Source organism: Neodiprion lecontei, chromosome 1, assembly GCF_021901455.1.
Source record: "Neodiprion lecontei isolate iyNeoLeco1 chromosome 1, iyNeoLeco1.1, whole genome shotgun sequence".
In the NCBI taxonomy this organism is placed as follows: Eukaryota; Metazoa; Arthropoda; class Insecta; order Hymenoptera; family Diprionidae; genus Neodiprion; species Neodiprion lecontei.
The window spans coordinates 31,354,374-31,378,937 of NC_060260.1; the positions used below are offsets into that span (position 1 = coordinate 31,354,374).

At 39.3% G+C, this 24,564-nt stretch overlaps 1 protein-coding gene across 1 annotated transcript; it reads right to left on the reverse strand.

Moving 5' to 3' along the window:
- Positions 1 to 545: 545 nt before the first annotated feature.
- LOC107217176 (chloride intracellular channel exc-4) lies at positions 546 to 21,748 on the reverse strand. The gene is made up of 4 exons (XM_015654581.2): positions 21,520 to 21,748; positions 2,921 to 3,226; positions 2,485 to 2,811; positions 546 to 2,248 (listed from the first exon to the last, which is right to left on the reverse strand). Exons 1-4 carry the CDS (start codon positions 21,586 to 21,588, stop codon positions 2,168 to 2,170), a joined length of 783 nt encoding a protein of 260 aa, XP_015510067.1. The 5' UTR covers positions 21,589 to 21,748; the 3' UTR covers positions 546 to 2,167.
- Between the last annotated feature and the right edge of the window lie 2,816 nt (positions 21,749 to 24,564).

The following is a 24,564-nucleotide window of genomic DNA, read 5'->3' on the forward strand; positions in this document are numbered from 1 at the left end:
CGCAGGCAGTGGCGGGCGATTCAAAAACTTACTTGACGTAAAATATGACGAGAAAGAACAAGAACACGAAAAAAAAAAAAAAACAGCAATTTAAATACTCGACGATACTATTATCAACTTTGCGGTAGATGCGAGTATAAGAAAGCGATAAAAATTGAACTGAGTGGTAGAAGCATAGCGACAGATTTATTTATTTGAAAGATGTGTATCGGAAAACGCGTAACGATTTGTAGTTTTCAAGTTTATCGTTGTATAAAAATCTGTTCATTACGTGCTTCTTCAGTATCGTTACAAATTTGTTCGTCGATTTAAAATAATTCTGAACATGTGCGTACAATGTTCTTATACCGTTTGAACGGGTAAGAAACGTATGTGAAAAATAATTGAGAGATGTGTGTACAATTGCGTATTACGCGAAATGATAAATACGGACATCTACTATAAAATTGACTGTAAACACTGGTATATTGATTCCTAAAAACGTAATAGTATTCGTGATAATATGATCATAATGATAATGATAGTAATAATAATAATAGTTTCAATTGTACAGTTTCATAATATTTCATTTATTCATAATTTATAGTTATAATCTGGTTTACAGATAATGGAAATTTAATGAGGGTTTTGGATAGAAATACTTTTCTTAACAGTCATGCGTTGTCATGATTCGGTGTATGTAAAAATAACGATCGATATTGAAAATAGAATGATTCATCAAAACATAATACCACTGAATGTCAATGCGATCAACAGGTATGATATACCTACAATGTGTGAGCCCGCGAAATTAATCTTGCAGATAAAATAGTACGTTAGCCACAAATTCATGTGCTGCGAAAAAAAAAAACAGAAATACTTGGGACAAATCCGCGTATGATTCCGTAAGTAAAGATACGTCTATAGTGTATATAATATAGATTAGCGATATCAAGCCGTTTGGGCGAAAGCCGCTAAAAACTAAAGGCGCAAAAAAGTTCCTACTATAATACGATCATTGTTAATTTCTTTTTTTTTCAAATCATTTTTCATTCCTCTCTTTAATACTTAACATTTTATCATAAGATGATAATATATAATGTTAATTATGCTGATATAACAATAACGAAGCATATAGTGCTTTATGTACAGCCTTGTTTCCATTACCGAAATTTTAATGTAACGGTAAGTAAAAATGACAAAGTATAAGTCGTTAATCTAACAACTAGTAAGTAACTTCAAAGCCAGAGAGTGATACAAAAGAAAAAGAAAATTACATTCAATTTTATTTTTCATCATTTGCCATTAATATCTCCGATAGAAACCAGTATCCCGTAGATGGCAGGTGTTGGTTTATTTATTTATTTTACTAAAATGTGAAATGAAAGTCAATATCCGTCAACACGTATCAGGTTGAACGAATATAGCTTCTTTGATTGTATCAGAACGGTGGAAACAGAGATAAATTCTTTACAGCGAAATGAACGGTGTTTAAAAAATCTACGTAGATTGAGTTTGAAAGTAGAGAAGAAAAGAAACAAATGGGTGATTTTACCACTTTTAATAATTTTGATGCAATCTACAAATCGTTATACGATTCGTATACAAGAAAAAACACAACTCTCGATTCTCAAACTCGGAAAACAGGGTGTTGCCGTTACACGTTATAATTTAATACCTCGTCGAGTCAAATTTGGAGCGAAAATTTTTTCATACATCTTTACAATAATGCTGACAATAATAATAATAATAATAATATTAATAATCGATACTTAGCATTACGTATCGGCTCTAGTAATGGCGTCGACTGTTTAATATAATTTTTTTTTCTTTACACACTTTAGGAAACTGCAAAAACTACCGACAAGTATTACAAAATACGGTATATTGTATCAAAATAATTCTCTGTAGGTAGGGAAATGTCTATAAAAAAATTTAGGCGCAGGCGAGCAAATCGCGTGATAGTATGAAGAAATTTAGGAAATTACGCCGAAAGCGATTGCTGCGCTTTACCGCTTAGCTTAGTTAAGCTATTATTACAGGAGATCGAGAACTTCCGTGTGTATATTAAACTCGTTACACGTAACTTTATCTGCCAAGGAAGTTATTCTCGATCCGACGTCGACGCCGATTATGAATAAATTGGGATGATGAGGTTCTTGATTTCAGTTCTGATAAATCCAGCCCTCTAATCGTCGTTAACCTCGATCGGGATGCTCGTTGTAAACGTCGGAGTCTCCAGCTCTTCGTGTTTCTTCATTTTCATGCTCTGCGAAGCGAACATCGGAATAGATTAAAGATAATTACACGATTAGGATCAAACTCTCGATTTCAAGATTCCCCAACTTTCACGAGTGTGTTTTCGGCTGTTTATTACCCTGGATTAATCCCTCTTCCCAACAGGTAGAAATTTTCCTGCAGATACGCTCTCGATAAATTGCGATAAAATAAAGTCTCGTAAGAATCTCGAATGAAACGACGAATTAAAACGTTCAGACAAATCACCTGCTGGAGCTTATAGTGGTTGATGATGTCCTGATCCGCAGGACAGCTTTGCAGGAAGGCGTCGAGCCTGTACATGTGATGCATGTATCTCCATAGGTGTACGAGGGTTTCGGGTATCTCAAAGTCGGCGAAATACTTCCCGGCGACCCTGATGTGCTGCAAACGCGGCATCAATTCGCAATCGAAACAGCACATCGTATCGCCGGTTAGGAAACGCGTTCCCTTGCGCCCGAGATGCTCGTCGATTTTACGCAAATGCGACATTAGCGACGAGTACTTCGGGTCCTTGTCCTTGTCCTTGGCGTTGAGCAGCATCAGCTTCAGTTTCTGTACGAATAATCGAAGAATTAATTACTATCGGGATTTAGATTAAATTAAAGAAAACTCTTCGTTTTCATTTCCGAATCAATCGTGTATTGTGTATAGCTTTACTCACGCTGAAGAGGTTTTCGACCAGCGTGGCGACTTCCTTGTCCTGTACGAAAAGGTTGTGACCACCCGGTACGTTCTTCATGATGTGTCGTTCGATCTTTTCATTTTCCAAAATCGCATCCCCGTTGTCGATCAGGATCGGTGGCGGCGTGGCCTGGAAATTTGTGCGGAAGTCCGGTGGAGGTTTTTGCATATCGACGGTTGTAACTTTCAGGGATATTGTCTTGAGCTCCGCCAGCAGGTACAAATCCATAAAGTACTCTTGGCAAAAGAGGCACGCGCCTTTTCTGCGGCCATCGATAGTCGAGGCCTGAAAACAGATTGCGAAAATATACATCCAGAGAGCCTGACAATTACGTCGACTCTTATCTTCGGCTTTTTGGTTCAAGCCCACGCACGTTTGAGAGTCGAAAGGTTCGGTGTCAAGTAGCTTTAAAGCTCTTTTAAGGCTTTGGGCTGCTGCAGGAAACAAACGTATAGGAAATTGGATATCGGATGTCGCGGCAACGAGACACGAAAAAAAGAAGACACTATTCTCTCGGGGTACGTGTGTGCCTCTCTCTCTCGCTCTCTCTCTTTTTCTCTCTCTTGGAATAAGAATTCAAGCGCATGGTAGTTTCTAAAAATAAGCCGCGTATTGCTGCCCGTACTTTCTGTATATAATAAGTTTATTTTTGTGTGCCCGATGCTGCATCTCTCGAGGGAAGAAGCTTATGTACATATCATATGGTTATATGTACATACATGTGTACATTCACACACATTATTATAGGTGCCTCTCTGCATATTATGGCGTTGCCGCATCGCGAGGTATGTCGGTACAGTTATCCTGGCAGATGGCTGCTACAATCTCAAACGGTCTTTTTTTTCACGCTTTTTGTCCTCTTCTTGCTTACCGTGCAAACAACTTGCAGTACCCCCCCCCCCCCCCCCCCCCCCCCGCATCGCGTACCCAATTTTGCAGGGAACGTGTTACTACAGACTCTGTAATTACGTTAATTCAAGCGCAATCAATGTTACGAGGTATTACTCTGTTATGTTTTTGAATTTGATTCGTATGAAGAAAATTTTAGAGATTCAATTGCATGACGAATAAATGCGATTTATGTGTCAACCAATTGCCATTTTAAGAATAATTGTGTGTAGCGGAGTAACAGCATGTAGGAAATTTCATTCATTTGCTGGTTCAAAAATTAATAACCATGGGAGAAAATTGTTTGTACAATAAGTCACATAGACGGCGTATTGTTGTATTCCGAGTGATTTAAGCAATTACAACGGAAAAAAAGCGAAGGGGTAAAAAAAAAACTAAAACCTTATTTCGAGTACCGAGTTCGGGATGAAAAATTGCGTCGTTATACATATAATAATGTAAGCATGAAAACGCGATTATGGCACCAAAGAATTTTCAGTTCATCCAACTAATCGTAAATAAAAGATGAATAATCGTTACATTACAGCGACGATAATTAAATTAATGATTCCAACGCGTGGAGAATAATTCGGTAGGTTGTGACGTCACTTAATGCAAACACCAAATCACGCATTGTTTGTTATATGTTCCGTAAAAGGTGCGAGCGTGGCGGTAAAGAAAAAAGACGACATAAAAAAAAAAAATAGTATGAGTAAGAAAAGAAAGAAAAACGGTAGAAACAAGGAAAGAAATATCAAGAAAATGATTCACCGTAACAAAGGATATTATATATATATATATATACATATAGGAGTCACATGGGAATATGAAGTCACGGCTTGTTCGTTTCTTTACGGCGACAAGGAGGCGACACGCACGCAACGTGTGTGAAAATATTTGTCGCCTCTTGTGAAAAGCGGTGATAAATTGTAAGGTTCACTATCCTAGGCGAGCGCATTTACACGTGTGTGCATAATTTTTTTTCGCATTCTTGTTTTTATCTGCAGCTTGAGAGAAACGCATCAGCCGCTTCCTGCCGTGCGCGCGTTTAACCCAAAATTAACGTAATGGGATGATATTTTCGGTCCACTTTTGTACACCCGGCTTTCCTTGTTCCAGTAATTGTCTGGATAAATTTATTCCCCACTCTCCCACGCAGTACACTTATAGATATTCATGTGTCTGTCCACGATTGCTGAAGCTGATATGGCGATAGTTTAACAACGATTCTGCATTTGCAGGAATCGCGTAGTTCGACCCTGGATAAATCGCGTGCATGTAAATTTTGCAAGTATGCACTAGAAGACTTTTAACTTCGACTTATTATGGTGTTGGATCGGTTGGATGGATTTAAAAAAATTACAAACTATTTTAAAGGTATTTTTAATTAGGTAGCTGCCGGTGTCATATTGTGTGACCAAACAACCTTGATCATTATACTTTTAATGGGTGATACAACTGCTGTGTCGATAAAAAGATGCCCGCATTCTTGAAGCCCAAATCCATGCGGAGCGCGGTGTATTTTCTTTTTTTAATTTTTATCAAGTAATTTTATGCCTGATTATATATTATGATGGTATTAAAAAAGAAACGAAGAAGAATTAAATTAGCCAGTCTGACAGATGACGTGTGACGGGTAAAATAGTTTTTTCTTATTTTATTCGTCACGTAGAAATTAAGCTGTACTTTTCCATCATCGCGTAGCCGTTCGGCTGCTGCGCCGTCGTGAATTTATAGAACCGATGGAACGGTAATCGATCAATTCCCGATGAATCAATCGTAAGTAAGCATCATAAAGTGGCGGTGGTGAAAAGTATAAATCTTTGATTACTTCGACTATAAACGTTGGCAAAAAAAAACAAAAATGATCAATAAGAACAGAAAGATGTGCTGAATTACGTGATAAATCGTTTGTCAAATTTTACTGTAAAAACAAAATGTAACAAATAATTAAAGAGAAATGAAACATTTACAGAAACAGTAACGGCAGAAGCATATGTAATTATACAAAGATGGTATACCTAAGTCTTATACTATTTCCACCCGTTGTTCACCTTCGGGGAAAATCATCGTGCGTTTATAATGTTTATTCGTCAATTATAAGCGTGAACGTTTGCGGAGATGACTGGCGTTTGTCGCAGAGTAAGACGCGCGTTTTCCGGTTGGCAGACAAATCTAACATTAAACCTCCGCACCTCCTAATCGCAAGGGAGATAAAACGTTACAGCTGAATATAAGGCATGGGTTTCAGGTCTAACGGATTCACCGCGAGACTCGTGGTGTATATTTTCTCCGAACGACTGTAATCCTGACGTTGCAGCGTTGGAATAATTTTCAATTTACACTATGCACGATACGAAGCACGAGGAAGGGAGGAGATTTTAACGAGCGATATTTCTCCAAGTATAAGGTTGTGATACGGACGAAAGCTCGTTGCGTGGGCAATTCGATGACTCTGATACGTGACTCACATGCACGCGAGCAGCCTATCCGCGAATGATTTGATCTCGTACTTTATCGCCAGGAAATTTCCAACATATCGTTTACGGTAATTAGAAAATCTCATTTGCACATTTGAATAACTCCGCAGCCGACGTCGGTCGATGATTACAAAATTGTAGTGTAATCATTTGGTAATTTTTCTTGAATTATATTGAAATTTTGACAGTGAGGTTGAAAAGCGAAGAAAACAAAACCAATTTTACTAATGAATCGTATTTTAACGCGTCTGCTGCGCTAAAGCTCCGACGGCGACAACAAGAATAACAAATAAACAAAGTAAAACGTCGTGTAATAAATGATAATAATCAAGTATAACTTTTTACCGTATGACGCATAGTTCTCCGCGTTTGGTCTTCGCCGCATTACGTAATTTGAAAGTTAAAAGATCAAGTGTTGACGCTTATTACGCTCTGTAAGAGCGACCTTATTTTTCGGACAATATTTTTCCCGTCGTCATACGTATTCTGGGTCAGTTGGTCGCACGCCGCAGCGACGCTGATAAAAAGTTTAAAAAAGTCAAAAATTGTACACAGCATCGAACTCGGCACACGCGGTTTTCCAACGAAAAGCATGAAAATTGAACGTAATTCGTATGTTCGTAAAATGTTGAATGATTTTATCGAATCTCGTGACGTTTCCAAACATTAATTTAAATATTTTCCCTCCTAGTATAGGTAATTATATTATTCAACATACGGTGCGTTACAGGCGCTTGTGTAAATGGTTTTAAATATAGCATTCGCGACTTGTAATTTGTTTTTGAACACTTGCGCGGTCACCTGATTGTCAGGCAGCCGAGCATATGTACGTAGCTTTCTGGTTTTACCAATCTAGTGACGTTTTTAACGCCTCTTCCTTATTTTTCAGACCGCGCTGCCAAGAGCAGATTACATTTCGATACTAAGAATAGAATATATCATGGGTAAAACAATCTTCTTGACAGCTAAGATACGTACGTATGGATGCGTTAATATGTAATAACTACAGATACATTGATTTATAATTTCGTATGACCTCCAACGATTGGATTATCGGTCAGACATTACAAGATGCTGAGATGTAAGCGTCTATCGGTTTTCTTTGTGACCGCACTTATAATAGAATGTCAAAACCTGTCGGGATAGAGGAAAATATTTATACAACTAAATGCAATGGCTTGTTTGACAAGAATATCAGCAAAACAAATTTCACGGCGGTTTTGGACTATGAAAATGGGCTTTTCATCACCTCAGAATTTAGATCGCGATATTCGAAATGAATGAATGAATGAATGAATGAATGAATGAATGAATGAATGAATGAATGCATGAACGAACGAATGAAACTGTGTAACGATAGCGCCGAATTACAATCGGTTGAATCGTACATGTATAATTATACAAATTCACACTCAATATTCTAAGAAAAGATAACGATTTTTATGCGTAGAAAAGTGCACAGAGCTCGTCATGATTCAGATTTTCTTTGACTCAATGTTCGTTTGTTCATTTTTACACGTAGGTATATATTTATAATAACATTCGCATAGCGAGCTATTGCAGAGCTGCGTCACCGTCAAGAGAACGTATATATCATACAAGTTTGGTAAGAATCAAATGTCAGATGTAGCGAACCTGCATCTTCGGTTTCCTTTCCCTTCTCCGCACGGCGAAGAAACCATTCGTGAATTTGAATTGCATTACCGCCATTTTTGTTGCTATACAAAAATCACAAAGTTGAGCACTCTCAAATTTCTATGACCATTAATTTTCATGTATAACACATCGCGAATCATACATTCTGTGTTGTAATGAGAAAGTGGGAACGCAGATGTAAGAACTTTCTTCGACTATCCGTTCGAGATGATTTGGAAATTTTGCACCGTTATGTATTACGCATATTTGAGGCCGCACGTAATGGCTTGGGCAACATCCGAAAACTGGTTATGTAAAATGGAGGAAGAAGAAGAATAAGAAAAAGAAGAAGAAAATAATGGAAGAAGAGTGACAAAAGTTGGTAGAAAAAGCCCGTCTAGATGCTTTTGCGGTATCTGGGTGACGTATTCGAAATTAAAAGGCGGTCAATCGGTTCTCGAGACCGACACTTAATTTTTCGGCCCAATTTAAATCGAGTCATGCATACCGCGTGTACTATAACTATTCGACTGGATAATTTGTACCGTGGTAATTTATGTTCGGTACGTTTCAACGCCGTCTTAATTAACACAGTTTTCCGATCCGATAACACGCAATTCGCCAATTGGAGTAGAGGAAGTTTATTTTTTTTCATATAATTATGTAATTTGTTTATCAGCTAAGGTTACACGAGTTAGTAGTCGTCGTGAAATTGAAACGAATAAAAAACAAAATTCCTTACACTAGGTTATATAACAAAAATGAAACGAGGAAAATCACAGATTGAAAGGGGGAAAAAGACAATGAAAAAATGGAATGAAGAAATAAATTTGCACAGAGCTGTAAGGTGTAAATAAAATGTAATCCAAGATCCAGCGATCGCTCCGATTCTCAAACGAATGGAGGAATTATTTGATCGACGAGGCTTTCAGGAGTTTAGATAGTAGACACATGGACGCGTTTATAGTTTAAAAATGGTACAATTGGATGATCCCGTGCGTACCTAGAGATAAAGATGATTAATGCCTGCAGCATCTCGAGGGAATTAAATTCTGTAACTGTGATAGTTTTTTTACGAGTCGAAGCGAAAGGTTGATCAGCAGTATGTATAAGGTATACGATATAGGAACAGGTATGCATAACGAGAATCGTATCCTTGCGATCCTATAGTTCGACGATACAAGCGAAGGTTGAATTCCTTTCGCAATCTCTGACGATTCGCTCAAAAATCGCGGCTGAATCGTGCATAAATTGCAGTGCGACATAGGTATATATATATATAAATAAAAATAAAGGAGCCGGTGTAAAAAATAAAAATTAACGGGGCCGGACGCAATCCGCGATTTATTGTAACACTGAATCGGCAAGTCTGCCGAAGAGAGAAGCCTTCTTGGATTTCGCACTGATGGTGAATTCGGTGAAACGACACGTGGACGCTGGCTAGACGCGTAGGCGTCGTTTTACGCGAACTCTCGCGTTGCACTCACACCGTAACAATTCGATGGTAAGTAGAATCGCGACGAGGTAACTGATACCAAAATTTGAGCATCCGTCGAAAACTGATCCCGCGGAGGACAAGTTTTTCACTAGTTATTTCATGATAGCTGTAACAAGTTTTTATCTTGAATCTTATATTTTTTTGCATAACGAAGATTTCATCGAATTCAGGGTCGACTAATCTCGAAGTAAACAGATGCCATCTGTGCCGATGTATATAATTGGCGTACAAATTTTCTGCACTTTGAATCAATTTAAATTTTTCACGCACCGTAGGTATTTGCACTCGAAATTTTTTTTATTACGATTTTATTCTTCAACAGAGAAATTTAGGAAAGAAATATTCCGATTTAAACGACGGATTTCTCCTAAGTAGAACTAAATTATATGCTATAATTAACTCATGGTCAGTTTTTCTAACGTGGCTCTGCTAATTATATCGCGAACGTCGCTTATAAACAGACCCACGCAGTCGCTGAGAAGAAACGTAAATAACCGTGTAAAAGTTACTTGCTCTCTGACGGAATAACAACAAGAGTTTATAGATTAAAAAATTCATTTCAGTCCGAGATTAACAACGGTGACGTACGTCGAATGCAAATCCAGCTAAGCTGAAAGTCTGGAAACTTGGACGAAACCGCACGAGTCGCGTCGCAGCGATCAAATAATCGACTTCGTACGTGTGTACGAAGAAATAAAAAAAAAAAATCAAAAACAGTGAAAAACGTCGTCATCGTTACCGTCTGTTAGAAAAATAGAAAAAACAATTCAGTTGCATCTCCGTCTCGCATGCAACGCGAATAATAATTCAACAACTAATTCGTTCCATCGTTCATCCGTTCATTCGCTTATCAAGAAACATTATTCAATCAAATATTAAGCATTAAAATGCAAAATAATAACCGGATACTAAGAGACGCCGCCGCCGCAAAGACCGTTGCTAAAAGGATCGAGGATGAGGTCAGCTTACTTCAAGTGTACGGGTAGGCATACATGTGTTGTGTAGGTACGAAGGTATTTGTATGCATTGTACACGCAACTACTACAAGTCTCCGAAACCGAGGGCAATGGTAGAACAGCGAATGCTTACGCACGGCGTGCATATAAACGGCGGTGACGCGTTTCTGTACTTTCCGAAGAGTTCAGACGTGCACCGACGATAGACTCGCAATCAATCTCGTTACGTGCCTCACAAGTCGGGAATACGCCTTTTTTACAACCCTTTTGCCTCACTCGAACCACGAACGATTTCTTACAAATCTGACCGGCCATTATTCGGTAAATTTTCTTAAAGAATTAATGATGATTAAGAAAGTGGTGATGGTGGGAGTAGTGAAAAGAACGATAATCGCTGGGATTCCCAATTACGGCGTTGTCAAGAATTTCGCGCTTCATTTTCAACAAATTTTCGACAAATTTAATACACATCAGACTCGGTGAAAATTATCATTTTCATAAAATGAATTCAGAACTGCGTAACATTTTTTAAACAAGTTAATTCGCCACAAATCGATGCTTTCTGTTAGTTTCATTCAGAGGTTTGTAGTCAGAGATCGAAGATTTATCAAATTGTTGTATTCGCGTTAAGCAGCGCCGATCTCTTCAACAATTGAAAAATAGAAAGTACTGGAATTACAAATGAAAACGTTTTAAATATCGATGTTTCGGTTTGAATCGATTCAAATCGATTAAAAATCCAGTAGATCCCTCTGATTTCACTCCGGGATGAGTCGTTTTAGGATACGACTATATTATCTATACAAATTCAGTAACAATAAAACAAATCTATTTTTCAACATGTTACCATCGTTAGATATTTCATTTTACGTAATATTGCACCGATTTTAATTACGACGAAGAAATGGCTACAGTATTAAATCGACAGCTAAAGAAAAGAAGAAAAAACTAGTTCTCTGAATAAAATGAGTGAAATCGAAGAAAATCTGCTGGATCTACTTCATCAATTTTGAAGCAATTCAAAAGTATGCGCGGATATCTGGACCATCGATGTCGATTTCGCTTTTTCTTATTTTTGTATTTAGAAAAAAAGAAAAAGAAATGTTCAAAGCTACGAACGCAATATTTTGCCAAATACTCGACTTCCTGTTATTGCGTGATAAAATTGAGGAAAAGTACCGATTTTCAGGCAGCTTGTCAAGCCTCCGCAACGAGTCGGCGTAAATGCTTTCATATATTACAGATAAAATATCAACTCATCGACGTGCACCCAAAAGTGTTCACTTCCGTGTTTCCATTTTTTTATTTTTTTTATTTATATTTTTTTTTTTCAAAGATGGGACGAAAGAGACGGCGCGGAGATATTTTGCGGGGTGCATAAAACGAGGTAACGGTACGGCATTATACACCAAAAGGTGTGTGAAGGTATAAACCAAGCGGCGTAAACTCGGTGCGGAAAATAAGTCGTCACGAGCAGCGTTCGCAGGCCGCTTTCTCAACGAACCGCGGTTCAGCAATTGGCACACTTTTTAACCACGAGGACTTCCACCTCCTGCCCTATTGCAAGGTCGGTGAGTCTCCTCGGCCGCAAACTCGTTCGTTATCTCGAATGTATATACAGTATAATAGTTAGTAACAGGAAAGCGGCTTCCTTGTACGTAGGTGTTCGTGTTGTGCAGTGATGGATACAGACTGCACGTGAGAAAATAAGGCGAGAGACGCTTCGAAGACTTGTACTTTCGTTAATTCAACACTCGAGCCATGCCGAATTCGAATTTTATTAAATTCGGTGGAAAAAGCTGAGAAATTTTTAAGAAAAATTGTGAAAACCGAAAAAGATTGTTTTCAGATCTACGCGATAGTCAGACTTTCACGGATAATACGTTTCGCGAATTTGTAAAGGCGTTTCTAATCCAATTGACCTGCACGTGACGATATTACTTCAGCCAACGAATGTTAGATCCTGTACGAATTGTGCAAGTTGAGGGTATTATTTTTTAAAGTGTACGGACGACAAAAGAAATGTAACTACAAAATCGAATATACAGTATAGCTGCACTTATACGACAAGTATATTGACTATACTTTAAAACAGCATTAGAAAATCAAATTGTAATCCGAAGCTGAGCGCATCGCGGTATAATTTGTACAATAATAAAAAAGCCTCCATCCATTGTAAGCAGATAATCAATTCGTCCCTCGATCATCGCGAGAATATCGAATACGGTTTATGGATTTTTATCGTTTCTTTTTCTTTTTTTTAATACAGTTTTATCGTAGAGCTGTGATCAGGCGACGTACTATAAAACGACTCGGGCGGTTTTACAACGATGACTGACGAAAAAGAAGCTGCTTTACAGTTTTACGACGCGGAACCAGTTTGCCATAATTATTTGAAACTAGTGCAGCGTCTGTCGCCGGTTTGCTGATAAGAGTAAAAAAAAAAAAAAAAAAACTGAATAGTCAACGTAAAGAGAGACAACCTATACTGCACATACCTATATAATATATATTTTTTTAAAATAACATCAATCGTAGTATCAATTTACGTCACAAAGACGATCCACACTCGTGATATTAAGACTCCGGTTGATGTTTGAAAAGTGTATCTGACAATTTTTCCATTATTAATACAATCTCATAAAATAGTTGTAACTTAATATGAACTCTCATTTTAGGAGAATAAGATTTCCGGCTGATAAATGGCTGTTGTTGTGGATCGCCATTTTAGGGTTGAATATAAATGTCAGGAGAGAAATAATAATTAAAGTGATACAACGTGTTTTTTTATAAGTTCAAAAAAAATGCGAAAAAAGAGAAAAATCAAACGAGCGCGATCTTCCACGTAACCTACAACGTTCATTTTTAAACAGAATCTTTTTTCAATCTAAACAAACTACTTTTCAGTTGGTGCCACCTTGGAAAATCGTAAATTTATTCGTTTCTGAAAGACCCTACTAAATATAACATACGACGATTAACGCGGGTACAGAGATCATGGACTGACAACGAATCGGTTTTCAGCCGACCGTCGTTACGAGTATGAATATTTATCGTATAATAATATCGTACAGCGACACCTTGAACCCGACGACTTGCCGCGTTGTTGAATAGCGCTTCTCATTATTCTTATTCAACAATTTTTACCCAATCGCATAACGCTGCACGCATATAAGCCGTTTTGCGTTATGTTATAATAACGTATAAAGAGTCAATTAGCGAAGCGTTCCCACATCGATGCTGTATACCTGTTAGATTAATACGCGTATAAAGCGCATGCAGCCACTGTTGAGCCGGCAGCGGCATTCAGGTGTACGCGTAACTTTGCGATTATATAATCTCTCAAGTACATGTTCGTACGGTATATTACATACTGCTCTTCTTTGCATGGACACCTCGTAAGAAGGTTTAACAAGCTGTTCAAACAAAACGATCGAGAAGCCTGCGCTAAAACTCGCGGGTTCCTCCTCGTTCTGCCAGGTCTGCTATATTCCTGCAATTGGTGTAACTTTCTTGCATACAAACGGAACGAATTGAAATTCACGATATTGCGAATATGCAGTGCAAATTGACAATTCGAAAATACGTCAAATTTTTTTTTGAAATACAGTTATTTAAAGAAATTCGGAAAAACACTGACAATAATCTGTTTTCTTTTTTTCTGTTTCTTAATTGTTTTCTAGACGTTGATAGATGTTACATTTCGTGAGCAGAATTTTTATGTGTTGCAATACGATTAAAAGTGTTCAACGACGATGATGATGACCATGAGAAATATCTAATACTGACATTTTAATGCCACGCGTTTCAGACTTATATTATACATATATATATATATATGCATTGGGCAATTCGTTTCAGTCTCATGAACTATCATAACTTAATGTTATTTCTGGCACAAGTGATGCTCGTGTGTACTATTATATTAATAATTATGAAATAAAGATTCATACCGCATGAGAGTTCGTAAGACGCTGAAGCTCGCGGTTTGAAAATTTTGTTACTTTCTTTTTTTCTACAAGTTAATCCTATTCTACATGCGTTGCAAACGATAATTGCAAAAATTAATTTCAATAATACTTTACTATTTTGTCCATAATATTGCAATCGGCAGGTATATTTTAACACAGATGACGTCACGTCCTAATTTTTCTCAACACGTTGGAATTAATTGCATCAACTGTGTCTCGAATGAAGAAAGAAGATGAACGAGCAAATTATTATTCCCTATAAAACTGATAAAACTAAAATTTGAAATACGAAGAAAAGGAAAAATAAAAAATTCTACGATCAGCGCTCATTGTCGCACAGTTTATTAATATTCGTTTACAATGTTTCACGTGCGAGGATTACAATTGTTCTATTAACAACGTTATACATTCGTACATTGATTTCACAATCACCGCGGATTATCTTATCGCGTCTAAGCGGTTCTGCAGATAAAAAACCACGACGAAAAATAACGATTATATTATACGATCATACATGTCACACGAGCCATTGAATACGATGATATATAAAACTCAGTTGGCAGTCGTAAGTAAATGCGAGGTGAGAGTTGTCACGTTTCGCTGGTACTTTAATAATAATACCGAGTAAACTAATTAATTAACACGTGAATGAATTTTAAATAAGGCGAAGGCCGCCGCGGCTAAATGTTTTGTAACGATTGTTTTTGTAGAAAAAAGAAAAAAGAGAAGAAGGTAAAAAAAAAAACAAAAAAAAAAGAATGTTTCAACTTGGTTTTAATTTTCTTTTACGCGTTTTAATTTATAGTGGCATAAATCGACTTTATACACGTTTATGCGCGACAGCAACGGTTTTACTACGAATAAAAATCTACCGTGTCACGTTTCTTATCTGAGATTGCATTACAGATATTTTGACATCAATTATCTTGACAAATGATAAATAAGATAATCTGGATACATTTCGATATATCCTAATAAAATACCGCGGTATTACGTCCGATGCTTTGCAAATACCCGACTTCCCGTATATGTATACATATTATAGTTTAAAACGAGTTTATTTTTTTAACGCCAACGGCTCGCTCGGTCGTCACGTTCAATTCATCGCAGACCTTTTTGCTCGTTGCGTCGACTCGCAAATGGAACGTGTTCAGGTCGGTCGCCCGTTCGTCGTTCCTCCCAGGGAATTTAACGTGTCCGCAGCTAGTGTGATGTGTCACTGTTGTTCAACTAGACGTTGTTTTCGTGACCAAGAGCCGTCTAATTGCTGGTAATCAGCGGAATCGTTTAAACGGTTAAAGCTCGTTCGAGACCAGTTAATGATCTACTTCGCTACGGGATGTGAATTAGAAATCTGTCCCATTATCATCGGCCGTTGTATTTAGTGGTGCACTGAGTAATCTACCGTAATGCGAACATCACGGAAACACGCCCGGTTCGCACTCACCGAATTTCTGTCGCAATTTCACGCCGTACGTTTAAGGACGATAATCCTTAAAAGAATATAAACTGCGAAAAGTGAAACGAAAAAACGGTTTGAAATATTACTTGCGTCTATGATGGTGAAGACGAATGAAGAAACGAACGTTTGAACGAATTCGGATAACAGAAACAATTACATATCAACAATTCGAGAGAAGGTTTTACTATTCGAACGTTGGAAATGATTAAGTTCGAGTGTTTTTAATCCGATTGCAATGTTTTTGGTCACTTTTTTTTTTTATAATAACTCTACGAATCAGTTTTATTTAACGTCTTTGAAAATTCTATGTTTTGTCCCTTCTGTCAATCGGTTGTTCTAGTTTTTCACCCCCACCCCCGCTGTTAGAATTGCAGAGCTTAGACCATCGTCCTCATTTGCATCCCGACGTCACGCGCGGTTTTTGCGGTGCACGATCGATTCCAAGACGTTTTTCCATCCGTCGATCAACCGGCAAGACGACGATCGGTCACGTTCGCTGATGCCTGATGGAAAATCGTGCCTTCCGACGCAGCGATCTAGGATTCCAGGCGTTGAGTCTTTATTCAAGGGAAAACGAGGTCGCTTTGCGCGATAAAAATTGGATACCCTAATTGTTTGTTCAGATTTTTGTGCACCAATCACACGGTGCGGTAGTTTCACATGTTCCTAATCTTTGTTGAAACGATTTTTAATTCAGCAAAAATTAGTAATTCTATAAGCTTGAATATTTTAAGACGAAATATTAACAGTCGTGTGTACAAAACGTTTATTGATAACTAAAGAGGAGGGGGAAGAACCCAAGTTTATTCGCGTTTATGCGCATAAATCGTGTTTATAGTTATTTGCATGTTCTTGGTTGATAGAGAAGAGCCAATGAAAGCCTGTGATTTTTATAATCGGTAAAATTCACGCTAAAAGAGACAGCAACTACTATTTGTTTTTCGAATCAGAGTAAATCACGTCACACCGTCGCAGTCAACTAATTCTTTGCTTCGTTATTTCGTTGAGAATTCCGAACCGCAATGCTAATACATTTTTTATAGGCACACGCGGCCGTTTCGCAGGTTGTTAACTCCCGGCAAAAGAGATCATACAATTAGATGTTCTAAGAGAAGCGTGAAAGGCGCATGATATAATTTTCAAAATTAATTTAGAGCTGGATTGAAACGACCAGTGGTCAACCAACTAAACGAATCTCGTTCGCAACCAAGATAATGGTGAAAAATGAAGAGTAAAAAGAAGAAACACTGCAGGCAAAAAGAAGTCTTCGGAGCAAGGATCAACACGGAGAGTCGTCCTGCTGTCTTTCGGATATAAATAACTTTACGATAATGGTACAGTTAAGGCCTTGGGTGTTCGGTAAATGGTCGTGGACTCGGCTCGACTCGCCAACTCGTACAAACAACGGTAAATTCTGACACTGCAGGTGAGCAGGTGAGCAGGTGAGCACATCTTTTTCCTCTCATGCTTCCTGCTCATCCGCGTCGTCGTCATCCTCTCTCGTTCCCGGTCGATTAATCGATCCGAAATAATTTACCGATCGGCGAACGCACGTTCGAAAACATTTTTTCACTCAACGAACACACCGTTCATTTTCATCAAACGATCGAACTTCGTGGAGGAAAAAAATGTGACTTTATATTTTTTGCAATATCGGTATCGTTGTGAAAACACATGATGTTAACGTTCGTTTTATTTAAGATTCAGGTCCATCGAAAAAATTAGAAACTTTCGAATGACCGAATACGTACGTCGATTAATCGTCATTTTCTCTTGTATAAAATACATCGGCACGACCAGAGTGACGCAATATATTTATATCTGGTAGATATTGTGAATTTACAATTAGTCGAGAGGTTTACAGGTACGATAAGCATGCATAGCCTTGAGTGAAGGTGTGTGTGTGCGTGTGCTTGTAATATAATATATCAGAGAAATCTTGAAATCTGAAAATCCATCCTGTAACGACACATTCTTAGAATTGATATAATACCAGCTTCAAGTCGAGCTTCAAGTCTGAGTTTACGATCAATTTGTATTACGGTGCGTGTAACGTGCTAATACATCATTTTGTACTAAACTACGCGTTCGACTGAATTGCTCGGTCAGCCGTACCGATTATACTCACTTTGCGGAGGTTGTTGCTACATATAATATAACTACACCTATACTTTTCCCTCTTTGTGAACGGGACGAATAACTATAACGCATGACGCGGAAACTTTGTGGTGTAAAAATCTTTGGATACCAATGTTATACGATCAGTCAAAGCTGCAGATGCGTTTATATTAATTAGAAACTTAAAAATATTCAAATATCGCGGAGTAAACAAACTCGATTCGCGATGCGAATGAATGATCGGGGATCCAATACGCGAGCAAGTAGGAAGTTACGCAGCTGACTTGGCGTATATTTCCGCAACAAAAATACGGATCGAGGCGAAGTTGCTTACGCTGTAGAATCGTTGAAACTTGAAATAGCAATTACGCGCAAATAGTGCAGATATTATTATTAAAAATTCTGTCGGACGGATATTGTAACACGGTGATAAATGAAGAGGCTGAAGTTAGTAACGTTAACGTAACGAAACGTGGGGGGAAAAACCAGTTTCGCAATTTTAAGGTAACTAAGATAGTCGAGTTTTCAAAATACGAATATATTTTTCAGTATTATAACTCGGTATAACAATTTTTTCCGAAACGTGGATCGTCACAATAACGTTACCAACTTCATCTTCAAGATAAATGAAGTCAAGATACCTGCCGCGATGATATAATTCGTCTATCAGGTATATACTCGTATACTATCAGGCTGAAGTTTTTAACCTTACTGTAATGATGCATCTTTAGAAAAAGTCGTTATTCTAAAATTTTATGATCAGGTATACCTGAAATTCAGCAAACCGTTAACACAGCATCAACAAACTCAGATTTTGTAAACTCTGTTCGATACGTAAGCGTTGCCAACTTCAGCCTCGTCCATTACTTGGATCGAGAATCAATCCGTGGGACATTAAACCGGATCTCTAACCGATCGTTGAATTCCTAATTATCAGGTTCGCCGTTTTCATCAACAGGCGTAATGCATCATCGGCATTCTTTTACGTATCCGGTGCCGACAGAACGCCGAAGAATCATATCGGAGAGCGAGGGAGGATATATCGCGCGAATCAAACTTGCCAAGGGGTGAATTTCCGTGGCGGTAATGAACTAGGAAGAGCTTCACGTATACGGTCTAGCGTCCTTCTGTTTCCGGTTTAACCGAAATTACGATCATTATTCAGACATTTCTTGCTGCTCGGCAGCTGGCAATGGACATCCGTCGTCCTCGACTCGAGTCTTCTCTCTCCCTCTCTCTCGTCAGCAGCTTTACAGACGCCTGCTTATGTGGGACGAGGCTATAAGTTATACGCGGATGTACGTATGTATGTACCATATGCGGTTATAAACACGGCGCTCATTTGCCCGCAACGGGACTCGATGCGAACTTTGCGGTAAAGCTTGAGAATAAAAATGAATTAAATAAAAATGTCCGTTTTTTTTTTTAAACTCTAAATTTTAGGTGCAGGCAAGGATGTCCATCACGTTATCTATGGCGTTTATTTCTAACGTTATTATACGTTAAAGTTTGAGGAATAAGGCAGACTTGTTTAACGAGGTTCCCAAGGCGCGTGTATAAACGAGCGTCGCCGTATTGCAGTTTACCGCTGCGGAATTTATTGCGATTACTCGACGTTCACGTTTGTACAACGCTCGTTATTATTGCCTTTTGCGTAATTCAACCCCGCGGAAATTGGCGATACGCTGTATAATCTCGGAATAACAGATGTAGGAATTGAATCGTTCGAAATACGGAGTGGAGGAAAGGGATAAGAAATGTAACAACTTTTTTTCATCGGACAAAAATTCGTTGCAGTTTACTTTTTCTGCGTCAAATCGACCGACTCTTTCTCTCTCTCTCGACAGAGAGAGGAAAGGAACTTTTACCCGGTAAGAGAATGCCGTTCGTTGGTTCGTTTCAAGCGACAACCGCATTACATTGCCATCATTGTCGACGACTATCAAGTTTCCTTCCTCTCCTATACGACCATTGCCGCGTGTAGGTATAGACGACTATTAAGGAAACTTACGGTAAAACGGGAACAAGAATTAAACAGGCCTCGCGACACGACGGTACGATAATAATATAAACGCTTTCCTAGGAGAACGAAAGGATCAGGTTCGGTCGGAGACAGAGAAAGTTCATTCCGAACTACATCATAATGCTCCTTCCTCGCTTATATATATACAGTATATTCTTTTCTATTTTCGCTCCGAGGTAAAGACCGTAACTGAACCGCAAAAGTTTTTTACCGTTCCTCCGTCTCTTGGTGTTCACGCGTTATTTTCTTCCTTTGAGAGATAGATGCGAAAGAAATTTGCGCGAAGAAACGGGTTATTAAATTTGCAATTATCGACACCAGTTTTAGAACTACCATTTCTCTCTCCGAGTTTTTTCACCACGAATAAAAATTATTCCAACATCCTTTATTGCGAGTTCACCAACTTTCTTGACCGTTTTGTCAGATAATGTCCACCGTCGTTACATTCACGCTGCAGGCCTGTTTTAACATCGATGATCGGGATCGATGCTTGGAATCATAACGAAATCGATTTATCACATACGTAACGTATGTAAGAAGTTATATCGTTAAGGCAGCCGACTTGATCGTTGTAATCAGTCAACAATAGTTAGAGTTACGTAGGTACGTACTTCGCGAGCCGTTAATCGACAATTCAAAAATTCCTAAACCGCAGCAAAGAAAAGATGAAGAAGAAAAGAATTTTGAAGGAGAAAAAAATCAACTTCAATGTACAGTCTGAGGTATCTCGAGGTTTTGTCCGTACGTCTGCGACAGATGAGCAGTTGTGGTCTACCTGCATGGACGAAGACTCTATTTAAATAATTGCGTCACCGCTTATGCATACATATTAGCAGCACATGTACAGTTCCCGCTCCTGTTTGTACATCGTGCGTCACTTTATTACCGTCGCGTGTACGTAACGCGTATAATATGATAGCCTGTATGCGTTTGGTCTACATACACGCGTGCATGTGTACAATTGCGTGTAAACCGATTGCTTGAAAGTAACGAAATCAAAGAGGAGAGAAATTTCGCGTAGGATCGTCCCGTCTCCCACGTAATTTGAACTGAAATTTGGAAACAAGGAGTAGATAAACGAACGAGCGTCCAAACGACAACCGAATCGCCTTCTGTTCGTCAAAAGCGAATGAGGGAAATCGTGGAAATATTTATAGCACGTAAAGGTCGAATAAACGATCGTCAAGAGACAGCTGACAAAGACGACCGGTGACAGCGAAAGGAGGAGGAGGGGGGAGATGAAATTAAAGAGGTGAGACGACAATTCCAAACGCAAGCGCCGTTTTCGCGTACCTACGATGTGCGTGCACCTGCAATAGTATAGGTTGTTGGTCGTGACTCGTTGAAATGGCCGAAGCCTGGTAAGCCGGCGTATCTCTCTGGCCGACTGAAACTGGCGTTTAGATCGCTGCGCGGAGGAATCGGGCCGGAATTGAATATCGCAGGGGAAAATATGTCCGGACGGCTTGGCGGGCGGCGTTGCGTTAGTCGGTTAGTTCCACGCCCATCTCACGGGGCACCGAATCGCGACGGTCTTTCCTACTCACCTTTATGATCAATTCTATCTCCGGGACGTCACCGTTCGCCGTTCCGTTCTCGTGACCGTCGTCCGCCATTATTCCGCTTTGGTATTTATCGGGATATGCTCGCAAAACTGGGATAGAACCGCAGAGGTAAGGAAGGCACTGGGCTCGGCGTCTCACGGCTCTCTGGGGTTAACCGAACGTGTCAAATCGACCAGAGCGCAATGGAGGCTCGCAGAAAACTAACGACCCCGAAACGCTGCTAGCCACAGCCGCGACACTGCGAATGTCGCGACGCCACCTTTCCCGTCAACTCCGATTGTTACCTCATATACCGGTGGTTGAGAGGTGAAAAGAGCCGGCCGACGATCGGTAGTGCGGGATCTGACTTACCGACTGACGGTAAGGCGCGCTTACCCCTTGACGCGAAGCATCATTGATACGACGTGTCGTGTGGGTACACGAAAATTCGGTATCTGCGACGTGGCGCCAGGTACCGTTGCATGTGGAATTGAATATGACCGAGGTATTTTTTGGTAAATATTTTATGCTTGTTTTATCTCTCGTTCATTCTATATGCGTGTCTGGTCGTTTGTGTTTGAAATGACATATTGTGTACGTGGTACGTGTTATTTGGAAGAAACCTTACAGCAGGATTTTTCTAACAAGTTCTCGAAAGGTCTACGTAGAGTAGTATTTTATGCAGATTGAAAGGAAGGGTAACTTACCTCAAATGGATGTAAGCATTTCATTCTGAAAAAAATAGGAAAAATACGGACTGTGTAATTGCCTCAGAATGGAACTTAACAAGAAAGGTATAAATTTCAGTTTACCTCAGCCACAAGACGCAGGGCTTCAACATCAAGTGGAGAATATTGAGTTTGAAATTCCGTAGTGACAAAATTTTCAAATTATGTTCATTAAAGATTTTCGCCATTCTATAGATATTAGTGTAAACGGGAATACAGCGATGGATTTTAGAAAGCTGTTGAAAAATACGTACATGTTTTTAATCTCGAAACGAGGTCTTGGGCTCGGTTTCTGTTATTCCGTTTTTCATGGTGGAATATTCCGCTTCGGGGTGTCGTTCGACTGCTACTTGAATGTAATATTAAATTCTCAGGAGCGAGTTGACTTCATCAGGCGACATTTACGCCTTCAGCAACGGCGTTTTCCTACTTCTTGCTTACCTTACCTATTTGCCGATCGTGCGAGCTATTTACAGTGTTGATTTTTCGTGGCAGGGGAACGTCCTCGACGATAAAGAGAAAACGCGGAGATTTGCCGTTACGTTATGCAAACGCTCGTAAGTACACACGCAAGAATATTTATCCATATCCAAAAAATGATCGCCGCGTAACTTTTGTATATTATTTTACCGGATGGAGTATCGGTTCGTGTAAATACAATCCGTAATACGAATAACAAAGCGAATGAAATTCACCTCTTCTCTCCGACGAGCGACCCCGAGAACGGTCGAAAATTGGCAAAAACATCGCGACGAGCCCCATTTTCGAAAATTTCGAGACCCAAGACGGGGCAACAAATTGCGGGAGTGTAAAATTTCAAGAAAAATTCTGAAATCTCGGAGTGACACATCAGCATAGGTACGGAGGCAACCGGCGTCCCCGGGGACGTTAAATGATTCACCACAGCAGCAGGGACGACTCGGGGGTGGCTGAGGGGCGGCTACGACGGTGGCCAGGAGTCTGGGAGACGGAGACCGTTGGATGGGCCAGAGGCAGGTGGCGTTGAAGGACCGATCAAATATTAACACGCCCCTCACATCGCGAATAGAGCGAAGCCGGAAACAGGTTGGCTAAAAATATGCACGACTAATGATGCTTTCCCCGAGAATGTGATTCTAGCGCCGAGATTCGCTCGGCTATTCGAGAGAGATTCGCTTCCGGTTCCAGTTCCAGTTACACCCATTTAGGTACCCTGCGCGTAAACCTGGTATCGGTACGACGTTCGAGTCGATACGTGATTCAATTCGTTGAGCGAGAATCCGAAATTGGTTCTTCATGCTCCAAGTCAAGACGACTGCTGTTATCCTGCAAGAATTTGTAAAGATTCGCACCGGGATGCAGGACGCGGTTCCGCAAGCCGATCGTGTATTCATCGTGCGATATTGTAGAGCTTATTTGGGGGCTAGGCGAATAATCACGATAAAACCTAACTTTTTTTTTTACGACTGGTACATATCTCCGAGAAACGGCACCCCCAGGAACATTTCTATAGCCAATCCGGTGACCCATTCTTCGAAGGACATAAAAATATGCCACCCGGGTCCTATACAATTTTTTTTTTTCCTCCTACTTTTCCCTCCGTCCGTTTTTTCACCCTGGAATTTATCAATATCATCAAACTTTTTTCGATATATCGGAGTATTTCTTCGCGTACCTCTTATAGATTTATACGCTAATGAATATCAATATCAATCGAAACTCTGTGTTCGGAATAACGCCAATTGCATCCCGAGAAATTACCGATTATGCCTATATTCAAGTTTGCACAAATTTTTGGGATTTTTTTTTTTTTTTTACCGAACCCAAGTGTTTAACACGAAACGTTGTTTTCAATTTACAGATCAATCTGTTGGTCTCACTATAATGGCTGTAGGTGGGAGAATAAAGCGGACAAAGTACAGCCAGGTGGTTTAAAACGAACGTAAGTAGACGAGTCATAATTTTCGTAAGTTTAACGCAAATGATCGCAATTTGTTCGAATAACAATATGTACCGAACTACGTATATTATATGGCAAAGAAACAAAAAAATACCAGTCGTGCAGAAATAAAATTCTCTCCAATCAAAACCGAAGCGCACAGGCACTTTTTCGAAGTGATATTTCGCACCCTCGACGTGTTTACTCTGGCGATGTTTGAATACAGCGATTATCTGAGACGGTTTGATTACCTTTATAAATGTCAGCCTATATGCGGGAAGAGCGTAGATATGACACACGAGCAGCGTCACGCGGACGTAGTTTAACCGTTTCAACGTTAGTTTGCCTCAACTTTCTCAGCCATACCTATCTGTGTGGGGATGTGAGAAGGCGAGAAGAAAA

Coding starts and splice junctions, on each gene's coding strand:
- LOC107217176 (XM_015654581.2), bottom strand. CDS start 21,588: ATGGCGGACGACGGTCACGAGAACGGAACGGCGAACGGTGACGTCCCG. Junction 3,227..21,519: donor AGATAGAATTGATCATAAAG/GTGAGTAGGAAA, acceptor ATCTGTTTTCAG/GCCTCGACTATCGATGGCCG. Junction 2,812..2,920: donor TGGTCGAAAACCTCTTCAGC/GTGAGTAAAGCT, acceptor TTATTCGTACAG/AAACTGAAGCTGATGCTGCT.